The sequence below is a fragment of the Nomascus leucogenys genome, chromosome 2 (assembly GCF_006542625.1).
Source record: "Nomascus leucogenys isolate Asia chromosome 2, Asia_NLE_v1, whole genome shotgun sequence".
Taxonomy (NCBI): domain Eukaryota; kingdom Metazoa; phylum Chordata; class Mammalia; order Primates; family Hylobatidae; genus Nomascus; species Nomascus leucogenys.
Window position 1 is genome coordinate 55,283,475 of NC_044382.1, and position 12,859 is coordinate 55,296,333.

The 12,859-nt window shown below is 40.4% G+C and overlaps 1 protein-coding gene across 2 annotated transcripts in view; it reads left to right on the top strand.

Moving 5' to 3' along the window:
• Positions 1–12,859, top strand: part of CDH11 (cadherin 11) — a 177,397-nt gene that overhangs the window by 106,513 nt on the left and 58,025 nt on the right. For both annotated transcript variants that reach the window (XM_003263130.4, XM_030795948.1), the window contains exon 3: positions 11,003–11,402. In XM_003263130.4, the coding sequence (XP_003263178.1) occupies positions 11,175–11,402 (228 nt within the window). In that variant the 5' untranslated portion in view covers positions 11,003–11,174. The remainder of the gene's footprint in view (positions 1–11,002; positions 11,403–12,859) is intronic.

Sequence of the window (12,859 nt, forward strand, 5' to 3'; positions counted from 1 at the left end):
CACACGCTGGTGAAAGTCAAGTTTCTGATCATTGGAAGCAGCTTGACTTTCTGCATGTTCCGTGGCATCCATCCACATACTCTGATTAAGCTGGATGGATACATGAGGACCCTGGTGGATTATGGGCACAGGATGGATTTCTCAGAATTCTAAAGGCTCTTGGCCGTGATGATTTAAGGCACTCTTCCCTGGCTTTAGCAATTATTTCAAAAGACCACATCAAGCCCTTGTCTGTTATTAAGGCCACCTTGGGACAATTCCTCCTCTCATTGTTTATACCTTACAAAACAGACTATGGAGAGTGGTTCTGTGCAGGACATTAGATTCCAGGGAGAATATGCAGATCGTTATTCTTAGTTCAGTTCTCCACTGCAAATCTTTAAAGAGCTCTCTCAGGTCATTACTTATGAGTGCTTTATTTTTCCCTCTTATAGAACCTGGGCTGGTTGTTTCCATAGAAATAGTTTAAAAGGGGGGACTGTTTTTAAATCAGGGAAGAGAGGGCAAGGTAGATGCTATAAAAATTATCTTTTCCCTCTTGATGCTTCCCCTGCCCTCTCTGCTTTTTCTCTATAAAATGAAGAGTTTAGGTTCTGGTTTTTTTTTTTCACTCTTTATTTTATTTTGAATAAGTTAGTTATCATCTCTGTATCTAGCTTTCCCATTGGTCTACTGAAGTAAAGGACTAATAGCTCAAAGTCTCTAGAGTGTCATTCAACTCTGAGATTCTAGAATTTAATAATGCGGCCAAATCTCCAAACTTGAAAAGAAAAGGTAGAATTGATATTACCTGCTCCTGCAGGAACATGGGTACCTAATTCTACTCTGAACTTTGCCCCTGTACATCTTTCCGCTGTTTCTGAAAGCTTAAAATGTTTTAGGCCAGGCGCAGTGGCTCACAGTTGTAATCCAAGCACTCTGGGAGGCAGAGGCGGGTGGATCACCTGAGGCTAAGAGTTCGAGACCAGCCTGACCAACGTGGAGAAACCCAGTCTCTCCATAATAATAATAATAATAATAATAATAAGTTAGCCAGGCATGGTGGCCTATGCCTGTAATCTCAGGAGGCTGAGGCAGAAGAATCACTTGAACCCAGGAGGTGGAGGTTGTGGTGAGCTGAGATCATGCCATTGTACTCCAGCCTGGCCAAAAAGAGCAAAACTCCGTCTCAAAAAAAAAAAAAAAATTTGTTTTAAACCAAATGCTCTTTATTCCTCAAACAGCCCCTTCTCCTGTTGAGGCCAGAAGCAGCACCACTGTCTTCTAACTCTCCCCTCACTGCTGCTTCGTTCTCTAACCTAATCTTTTCAGTTCCTGAAACCATCTACATCTGAATGATTTCAAGAATGGCCCCTTTTTCTCAACTCAAGCCTTATTTTTTCTGGTTCAGAACCCTATTACCTCTCACTGAACTATTGCAATGCTTCCAGAAAGTCTTCCTTGACTACACACCCTCCTCTCTCAAGAAACTTTAAGAATCCCCTATGCCTGTGCTGCCTAGATGGTGGCCACTAGCCCCACGTGGCCAGTAAGCTCTTGCAATGTGGCTAGTCCCAACAGAGAGGTCCTTTAAATATAAAATGTACATTCGGTTTTGAAGGCTTAGGACAAAAAAATATAAAATATCTTGAGAATGTATATATTGATTCCAGGTTAAAACGATACAATTTTGGGGCATACTGAGTTCAATAAAATACATTGTAAAAATTAAGTTCACTGATTTTTTGAACTTTTTAAAAATATGGCTTCTAGAAAATTTAAAATTACACATGTGACTGACATTATGTTTCTATTGAACAACACTGGTCTACTTTATCTCATCTCCTCACATACACCTATTATTACATTTAGCAATCTCTATTGTAATATTGGTTTCTTGTTTCTCCTTAATAGACAGTGGACTCCTAGAGCTCCTTCATGAGGCTTATTCTTTGTTGGATTAGTGCATGGTATCCAGGGGTTACAATATGTATTTACACATTCTTGTTGAGTAAACAAAACTCTTAACTCATCTTCTTAATTACCTGCTGCGGACCAGGCCATGTTTTGTGTTACAGCAGTGAGCAGCAAAGAAAAGGTCCCTGCCTTCATAGACTTTATATTTTGTGAATGATTACCATATGACAGGTACTGTACAAAGTACATGCATTGTCTCTTTTTCTCTTGGCACTCTCCCTTTGAGACTGGTCCTAGGGTTTTTCCTTTTTTTTTTTTTTTTTTTTTTGAGACACAGTCTTGCTCTGTCACCCAGGCTGAAGTGCAGTGGTGCGATCTTAGCTCACTGCAACCTCCGCCTCCCGGGTTCAAGCAATTCTCTTGCCTCAGCCTCCCAAGTAGCTGGGATTACAGGCGCACACCACCATGTCAGGCTAATTTTTGTATATTTTTTTAGTAGAGACTGGGTTTCACCATGTTGGCCAGTCTGGTCTCAAACTCCTGACCTTGTAATCTTCCCACCTCAGCCTTCCAAAGTGCTGGATTACAGGTGTGAGCCACTGCGCCCAGCTGGGTTTCTCCCATTTTTAACAGGGCAGTGTGGAGACTTGCAGAGGCTGATTTCCACCTCTAGTGTAGTGAGTTGTAACTCTTGAGCTCTAACCTTCCAACTCCTTCTGATTCCTGAGCCCATCCTCTTAACCGTTTTGTAAGAGCTGGCACTCCTTACCTCCATTTCTCCTGCACACCTCTGACAGCTCGGCTCCTGTCAACCCCCTGACTAGAAATTCTGAATGGATTCCCATTGTCCATCCAGTAAAGTCCTGATTCCTGATACCGGAATTTAAAGACCTGTCACAGTAGCAGGGCCTCTGCATTGTCTAGCCCCAGAAGGCACTATTCCCATGATGCTGTAGGTCACTGGGGCCTCAAGTTGTATACAGAGCAGCCCTGCCAGCTGGGAACTAGACCTTCAAAATGAGATGAAAACTTCCATTTAGGCAAAGTCACTTATTCTCAGCACAGACTCACCAGCCCCTGCAGATATGCATGGGAGACCATTTATAGGCTATTTCCAGCCTCCTATTTTATAGAAGGAGATACTTAGTTAACGCACAGGGAAAAGTATTTTTTCTAAGTTTGCACTATGGTTCAATGGCAGAACCTAAGCTAGATCACTAGAATCTTGACTTTTGGTCTAGAGTTACTTTTCTTGTCTCAGTCTTCTTAGAAATTCAGAGAAGAAGGCATTGTCTATATCTGAACAAGTGATTCATACAGCTACATTATTTTAGCCTTGACTAGAAGAATCACCAAACTTTTTTCCTCTTGATTATGGTAGTTTACTAGGTTTGCTGTTTTGATAACAAAAGAAATCACCCAAGTGAGTTTACATACAGGAAGCTTGTTGTCATTCAAGGGCATTGCAAGTGATCTTGCAGAAATTCAGGAACAGATCAGTAGGGTGGGCTCCATGAAGACAGCTGCTGAGGGAGTCCTTAATTGCCAAGATCTTCAGATGCCATGTGTTCTGCTATTTACATGACTCAGAGACAGAGATATCGTTTGTTTCTTTTTAATTTGTAACTGGTTTGCTCTAAGCCTTGATTTCATTGAAACATTGGTCATGAGATGTCACTTGGTAGCTACTCCATTTCTCAAGTGCCTTCCTTCCTATTTTAGTTCCCTCACTCATTGCAGAAGGTTCTTGTTTTCTTTCATTGAAGTTCCCAAAGAAATCTGATTCACCCACCTCATCGTTTTGAACTAGGCTGAAACAATCAATGGTTGGTTTATGATTTAGTTGTCATTGAACTGGGTGTTGTTTAATGAGCCATGGCCCAAAGTGGGAATGGAAGCTCCAGGCATTGGAAGTTGTGGATATGGGAGTTTACTTGCGAGAGGTTTGAGTAGGCAAACCTCTCGCAAGTAAATACAGGACCGATACTTTACAAATTTGTCTGCAGAAGTGTAGTCGTTGATTGCTTTGTGCTCTTGTACATAGTCCTGTCTGTACTGAAAACATCATACCATCATTCATTTTCTTAGACAACAGTCTCAGTATTGTTTGAGAACATTCTACATATTGGAGGTACATTGATGCCTGTGTATCCTCAGAGTTCAACCTAGGCCTAGAACCATTGAAAAGTTATTACCAAGTGAAGGAACAGACAAATAAAAAAAGCTTGATGCATATTTACTGCTTGGAGACAAAGAGAGGTTTACATATAGGCCTTTGATACCACAAATGACATTACATTATGTTAAGCATCTGTTTATCATCACCACTTTGCTCTAATCTTCCCTCATATATCTTAGCTCATACAAAAGAACAAATGAAAATAAAATCTATTTCTCTTTCCACACATTCATATAGAGTATTTATTCATAGTCAGAGATGACACTGCAGATAGCGTTATTTCCTGTTTGTGTTGATATATGTTATTCATCTTAATGATCAACATTTAAAAATATTACACCAATAAAAAGGCTGTCTTAAGGACCGAGTAGAGTACAAATAATAAGTTCTTCAATGCACGCATTGTACTTAATCATGTTATCATTTGAAGATGATTTGGTTACTTAAAGAGATAAATAATCACTGAATGACTATACAAGTTTTAGGTCTGGGGCCTTACAATGGATTCCTGTAGTATTTTGTGGCCATGAGACCCTAAGATAGAAAGTCTGATTGTATTTACTTAAAAAATAAGTGGAAGTCACATCTAACAAAGATTATTTTATATAGCAAAGAAAATTTTTGAAGCTGAGATGATCCTTGGAGTTGGTCATGCAATCTTCTTGTATTGAAGATTGGGAACCTGGACTTTCAGACATTGATAGCCAGTTAAAATAGTCCAATGTCAAGCCTGGCTTCTGCAGTCCTGTGAACTTGCATTAGAGTTACAACATTGTCAATGATTCAGGGTATACTTGGGTGGGTTACATAAGGACACTGAGCCTCACTTTCCTCCTAAAGTCTGAGTGACGTGTGTGTGTGTGTGTGTGTGTGTGTGTATACATATATATACACATGATATATATATACATATATACACATGATGTATATATACATATAACATATATATAATATATACACATGATAAAAAAAAAAAAAAAAAAAAAAAAAAATATACAATGATATATAAATATATATATCACACACATATATATGCAGCTGTGGTGAAAATGCAGAAAATAATGTGTACCAAGCCCTGAGCATACTGTCCAGCACTAGAAAAATCAAGCACCTGACCAAGGATAGTATCTACTTTTACGACAATTTAATTTAAATCATGAGTGATGGAACCAGGATTTGAACCTGACACATAGGTAGTGAATGATCTTTCCACTTTCAAAGCAGAACTTCTGTCATTCTCTATTTCTCCAGAAGCAGAGACTCAGATCTCCACTGAAGCAGTTTTAAAATTTCCACTCACCTTTGCAGAGCGCTGGGGTCTTTGATAAGGGGCCTTATTTGCTGCCTACTTTAACATTTGAATTTGGTATTAGAAATTGGAGCAGCATATACCATAACCTTTTTGCAGTCTCTGCTGTGTATTTTGCACCTGAGAAGAAGTGATTACCCCAAGCTTATGCCGTGCTCCAAGTCTAGAAATCAGGGGAGAAGAATTATTGAGAAGTGTGACTCGATAATTCTTGTAATACTTCTTCTCCCCTATTCTCTGTGATTTCCACAGACGTGGCATAATTCCTGTGATTTGATTTGAAATGAGAGACCAGCTCAGTGCTGAGTGATGAGATCTGAACGGGGAATAAAATATGCTTGAATTAATTTGCATAATAGAATTGGATTGGTTACAAAGCTGTGTTTGTTGAAAGGGTTACCAGAGTCCCTTAGCTCACCAACAAGGGGACTTTGCAGATACAGAATGGGGTTTTGAGCTCTGGTGTGGGCCTTGGTAATATTCTTAATGTAATAATAACCTGTCTCTAACTGTAAATTAGCTACCTGGAAATGAAGAAACAGGTCAGCCTGTCTGATCCTTCCAGCTCTGTGGGGAGGGGACAGCTGAAAAACCAAATCTGCTTGCTTTCTGCTAAGCGCTTTCGTCTTTCATTCTCCACCCAATAACAATTTCCAGCAGGAGTCCAAATATACTTAAACACCTGTATGTCATTTTCTTTTACGGAGACAAAAGCAGGCACAGCAAGAGAGTTTTATGCTCAAGGCACGGTAGCTTATGACGGGCTATCTGCTCTCAAGATAGAGGGGTGAGCCTTCCCTTTTGAGCTGGTGGCTTTGCACATCTATTTTCCTGTCATGTTATTACTGCTGTGACTTTCAACAACATTTATTTTTCCCTCCAAGCAATATGCTCCCATCATAAAATAAAGTCCTCCTATATGTTTTAGTAGAATCCCAATGCTTAGGCATCCTGGCATACTGCTAAAAAGTGTTTTAATGGATTGTTCAAGAACTACCTTGGGGGTCTTTATTAAAACCAATTAGAACATTGATATATTTCCCTAATTATTACCAACATCAAGGTCTCCTTAGGAGGGCAGCCTCCTATTAATTTTCACGGGAGATTCCTACTAAGTCCCTACCACTGAAATACATCAATCAGTTCTCTCAATTCTAGAAATATTTCATAAAACAAAACAAAACAAAAAACTAAAACAACTCTGAATACGCTTTTCTAACCTACACATTTAGAAATTCTGAAACAGGTATTTAAAATAAAAACAAAAGATCAAATTTTGTGTCATATGTTGTTTAAAGACCTGGTTATACTATGTTATTGATGGTTGTTGATGGACTGATGTAATTACGTCTTGTTCATCTTCACTTTGGTCATTAATATAAAATGCTTTTTCTTTCTTTTTGGTTTGGATAATTTTTTTTATTATAGTCTACTTCTCCATGCTACCAAAATTTAAATTATCATCATGTTAAGGCTATAGTGTCTATTTGTATTAGTGTGCCTAAATTTGACCTGCAGCCTTCTCTTAGGTAAAATTGTAGAGGGTAGGAATACAAGTCCTCCAACCAAACATTCAGAGTTCAATCCCAGGTCCTTCACTTGCTGGCTCTGTAACCTTGGACAAATTACTTAATTTTGATGTGCCTCAGACTACTTGCCTGTAAAATGGGAATAACAATAATGCTACGTTTTTGGGTTTTTGTGAAGACTTGATGACTCAACTCATGGAAAACATGTCCAAGAATGTTAGGTGGATACACCTGGCAAATTTTAACTATATTAGTATTTTCATTCTGTCCTGTCATTAGTATACACTGAGTTCCAATAGTAATTTATTTCCCACATTTAGCTGGCTTCTAGGTTACTGCTTTTTATCACAATGTCCATATAATTTCTTTATGAACTTCAAACTCAAACAAATGACAAGAATTGTGATTGTTCACTGGTTAAGAACATGGATTCTAGGGCCTGAAGCCATGGGTTTAAATCTCAGGTCTGCTATTTACTGGAAGCGTAAGTCTGCATAAGTTGTTTAATGTATCTGGGACTCAGTTTCCTCATCCTTTAAGAGAAGAATATTCATGGTTCCTATTCATAAGGTTGTTATAGAAATTAATAGATGAGTTACTATTTGTAAAGCTTTTAGAACAGTAGCTAAGGAAAAGAACTTGCTACATAAATTTTCATTCTGAAAGTGAATATTTTTTTTAAAAAATTTATGTCTTAAAATCAGTCTTATACATACCTAAGATTAACCATTAAAATAACTTTCTGTATCACATATAGTCATATAAGCATTTAAAATGGTGGACCATTGCTCTTAAAAGCAAATTGATTCAGTATTCTTTCCAAAAGAAGAAAAGAGATAATTTCACCTTTTTAACAGATTGAATGTTATTGTTTATTGATCATGTGGAAACTCTTAAATTCATTAGTATTAAGCTAGACATTTTTTATAAAAGAAAAAAGTTGTCATCTTGTTTCAACACTTCTAGTTGTAGAAATAATTGTGCTTTGCAGCAAAATGGCAGCCAGAAGAAAAAGGTGAAGAAATATCAACTTTAATTAAACCCTTTCTTTCTAATACACTTCACGGCTTATATGCAAGAATAATTTATCACTCTGTGAATGAGCATTTAATACTTGGCATGGTGCAAGATGGGCAGGGATCTTGCCTCACCATATGCTGTTTTCTTTTTCTTTCTTTCTTCTTCTTGAGTTTCCACAGAGACAATGTCAAGTTCGGAGTTGAAATGTGAAATTCAAATCATATATTAAAATTTTATTGACGGCCTGCTTTGTGTTCAGGTGTCAGACATATAAATGTGAATAAGATATAATCCCATCCATTCAGAAGTTTCCAGTCTAGTAAGGAGACACTGTATGAATCAGAAGAAATGCCCCTCACTAGTTCACTACAACTGTAATCGTGAATATGAAGCCACTTGAAGAAAATTTTACACAGGCTTCATTTTACAGAGTGAGACAGAGCCTCTGAGAGTAGAATCAATGAAGCTCCATGGCAAATTAGTGCAGATTCTCCACCAAATCTCGAGTTTCATGACTTCTGCCCAGAAATCTTTCTGTTGTTGCATACGGCCTCATTTTAGCATCTAACTCCTCTTCTGGGGCCTTCTTTGTGCTCTTTCCACACAGTCGGTTTGGCTTTCTAGAAACAGCATCTGATGTAGTATTAAAGTGCCTGAATGTAAGGATGAAGTTGTTAAATGGTGACACTGCCTTTTCCATTTTTCTCTCTCTCCCACGTAGCCTTTTACGTATCCCAAAGTGTCTGTTTACAACCAATATTAAGAGTTTCAAGTCCCCTATTCCTTGAATAAAGACTAACATAATACCATCCCAAAGTGTTAATGAGAAAAGTGACAGTCACCAGGCTTTAACTGCACATCTGTGGCCTCCCAGATACCACTTTGCCATATTACAAAGGAAACAGAAAGGCTTGGGATGGCAAAGTCAAAGTTCATCAAAATGGAATGGATCTGTGTCTACAAATTATAATTTCACCAATTCTTTTATTTTCTAAGTTGCTGAGGTCAGATGGCTATGGTATCCCAAGTAACTTATTTGTTCTCAATTCCCATCTTGGAGAAAGCACCTCATCACCCTCTTGGGGGCATCTCCATGTTCAAGGCATGGGTACCCTTAGAGTTCCACGTGGCTGGGGAGGCTTCACAATTATAGTGGAAGGCAAGGAGGAGCAAGTCACATCTTATATGGATGGCAGCAGGAAAAGAGAGAGAGCTTGTGCAGGGAAATTCCCCTTTATAAACCTGTCAGATCTCCTGAGACTTATTCACTATCATGAGAACAGCATGGCAAAGACCTGCAACCATGATTCAATTGCCTCCCACGAGGTCCCTCCCACAACACATGTTGAATTCAAGATGAGATTTGGGTGGGGACACAGCCAAACCATATCAGACCTTGACCCATTATTTTTCCTGTAAATATTTCAGTAACCATCAGTGGTTTCTTGAGATCTTCCGCTATGTTGTGACACTCTGGGAAAAGAAGAAGGAACCTATTGCATGTCCAGTTCCCAACTCTGTGTTCAGGCCTATATGGGTGCAACAATTCTTGTCATCCTTATTGTTCACATGAAAACATGGAGGTTCAGAGTGATTGATTGGCATGCCCAGAGTAACCCAGATTGTAAAATATGGAAGGGGTATTCTGATCCAGGTGCAGCTGACCTCCAAGTCTATGTACCTTCCACTATGCCAAGATTCATGCTGTTTCCTTCTTGCTCCCTTTTTCCCTGAACCATTTCACCCAAAGAAGACAGCAAAAAATTAGGTGATGACAGTGATTCCTACAATGCTCAGTAAGTTTTCCAGTTTCATTTAGACCCAGGTGCTGAAACAGAATGTTATCCTCAGTATCAATGTGTCATCCTCCTGCACAAGAACTCTCTCAGATTCCCTCACATGGGTGGTGAACTCATCTGATTCTGTCTCTGGAGTCTGGGTGGCACTCCAGAGAGAGAAGGTGATTTCTCCAGAAAACAAATGTGTGGTGCTAAGAGAGGAGAACAAGCAAGGGGAATATCTTAGAGAAGAATTAAGTTTTCAGCATGAGAAAGTCCAGTGAAGAAGTCCAGAACCCAAGACAGAAGTTAAGCACTGGCAATAAGAACCAGAGTGCTGGAGAGAGGACAGGAGTGGCTGTGGGTCAGAAACCTGTTGAGGAGTGTAGAGAGGTGAAAGGCGTTACTGGCTTATCCTCACTGGTGTTGAGTAGCTAAGTCATGGCTGGGAGCTGAGAACATGACCTTGGGCTGGTTGGTAGGATGTATTGTTTTGTTTTATTTTCCTCCTCCTAGTTAGTGAAAGCTTGTAAAATATCCTTTCTGAGACTTCCAGGCTAAGCAAGGTAGTATCTTTGGCTTCGTGGATGGATCTTTGCCAGACAAAAGCAAATCTTCCTCCTTGAATTGACACTATACCCTTAACTGATTTACCACAGAGACCTTGACCCATTATTTCTCCTGTAAATATTTCAGTAACCGTCAATGGTTTCTTAGGATCTTCCCCTACATCCCTTCTCTAACAGGATCCATTGCCGGCCCGCCTTCTTCATTGCTACCTCCAGGCATGCTGAACGTCTTGGTGCACACTGTGCTTTTGGATGTGATGCTCCTTCTGCATGGAATCCCACACTCTCCTTTCTTATTACAGCAACCTCACTAAAGGATTGAGTCCAGCCATCCATTCTCTCCCTGAACTGAACCCCAGTGTGGATTATATGTTCCTCATCCGGACTCCTTTAATTCCCTGTTTTCTTATTACAAAATCATATCTAAGCACAATTTTAATCAATTATAATAACAGATTAATATAGAGTGCTTACTGTGTACCAGGCATTGTGCTAAGAAACTTACACGCATTACTCAGTGAATCCCAATAGCTTTGTACTGGGTACACTCTTATCCCCACTTCATAAATGAGCAAGCTGAGCTCAAAGCAGTCAGTGAGCTTCGCCAAAGCCCGTAGCTCCCACGTGATAAAACTGATGCTCAGTCCTGAAGGCTTACTGAAAGGAATGGGAATGAAGTGGGGATTTGGCCTGCAGCTAATCCAACCTCTCTCTGCTTGCAGAAGCTGACTGGGGATGTGGGCAGCCCTGACGTGATGAGCTCAGCCAGCAGAGACATTCCATCCCAAGAGAGGTCTGCGTGACGCATCCGGGAGGCCACCCTCGGCAAGACCACCGCACGGTTGGTGGAAGGGGTGACAGCTGCATTCTCCTGTGCCTACCACGTAACCAAAAATGAAGGAGAACTACTGTTTACAAGCTGCCCTGGTGTGCCTGGGCATGCTGTGCCACAGCCAGGCCTTTGCCCCAGAGCGGCGGGGCCACCTGCGGCCCTCCTTCCATGGGCACCATGAGAAGGGCAAGGAGGGGCAGGTGCTACAGCGCTCCAAGCGTGGCTGGGTCTGGAACCAGTTCTTCGTGATAGAGGAGTACACCGGGCCTGACCCCGTGCTTGTGGGCAGGGTAAGGCTGCCTTCCCTCAATCCTGAGCTCTCCATCCCACCATTGGAATAGTCATCTGTGGCCAGAAAGAAACAAAAGGCCCACAGGCATCTAAGAGAGACAACACCAATGGCCTGAAGAGCCAGTAAAACCACCCAAATATTGTACATAATATGTTATTCCAGACTTTTTAAAAAATTAATGGACTTATGCATGTTAAGAATACTTCTTAGGTTTTTCCATTTAGTTTTATGGAGTTATATCATAAAACTCATTTATCATATTATTTAGATATGGGGTCTCTCTCTGTTGCCCAGACTGGCATGCACTAGTGTGATCATAGCTCACTGTAATCTCAAACTCCTGGGCTCAAGGGATCCTCCTGCTTTAGCCTCCTGAGTAGCTGGGACTACAGGCTCATGCCACCATGCCTGGCTAATTTGTATTTTATTTTATTTTTTGTAGAGAAAGGGTCTTGCTATGTTGCCCAGGTTGGCTTCAAACCCCTGACCTAAGTGATCATCTCTCATCAGCCTCCCAAAGTGTTGAGATTGCAGGCCTGAGCCACTACGCCAGGCTCAAACTTCATTTTGAATGGCTGCTTAACAGCCCATTAAATATACATAGCCATAATTTATTTAACCATATTCCAGCTGGAGGCATTTCCCTGACCACACCCTAATCCCAACTTGAATGCTCCTCCTCCGGACCCTTTATCATAGCTTTGCTTTTTGTATTCAATGTATCTACTTAGTAATCTGTCTACTTCACTAGATTTCAAGCTACTTTGTGTCAAGGGCAGTGTCATCCTTCTGTACTTATGTCCTGGTGCTAGACCCAGCTTTGAAGAGATGAATGAATATGTATCAGAAGGTTGGGTGTGGTTTTATCCCTGTTTCCACAGGCATGGTAAAACCCAGTGAGATGACTTCCCATTCCAGGCTCTGTGGTCTCTGTGTATCCCTTCCAGAAAAGTGCAAGTGTAGAAAGAGAGTCCAAAATACAAATTCCAGAGAGTTTGGAAAATTACCTACCCACTAGCATTTGAGTAAAATATACAGTTATCTTTCAGATGGTAGTGACATTAAAGCTACAAAAAGATATGTGCGGCCAGCGCAGTGGCTCACAGCTGTAATCCCAGCACTCTGGGAGGCTGAGGCAGGTGAATCACTGGATGTCCGGAGTTCGAGACCAGCCTGCCTAGTATGGTGAAACCCCGTCTCTACTAACAACACAAATATTAGCCAGGCATGATGGCGAGTGCCTGTACTCCCAACTACTCCAGAGGCTGAGGCAGGGGAATCGCTTGAACATGGGAGAGAGTGGTTGCAGTAAGCCAAGATGTGCCACTGTACTCCAGCCTGGGAGACAGAGTGAGACTCTGTCTCAAAAGATAAATAAATAAATAAATAATAAAAAAGATGATTATTAACAATGCCAGTTGATATTAACAATATTAATAGTATTATTTATTACTA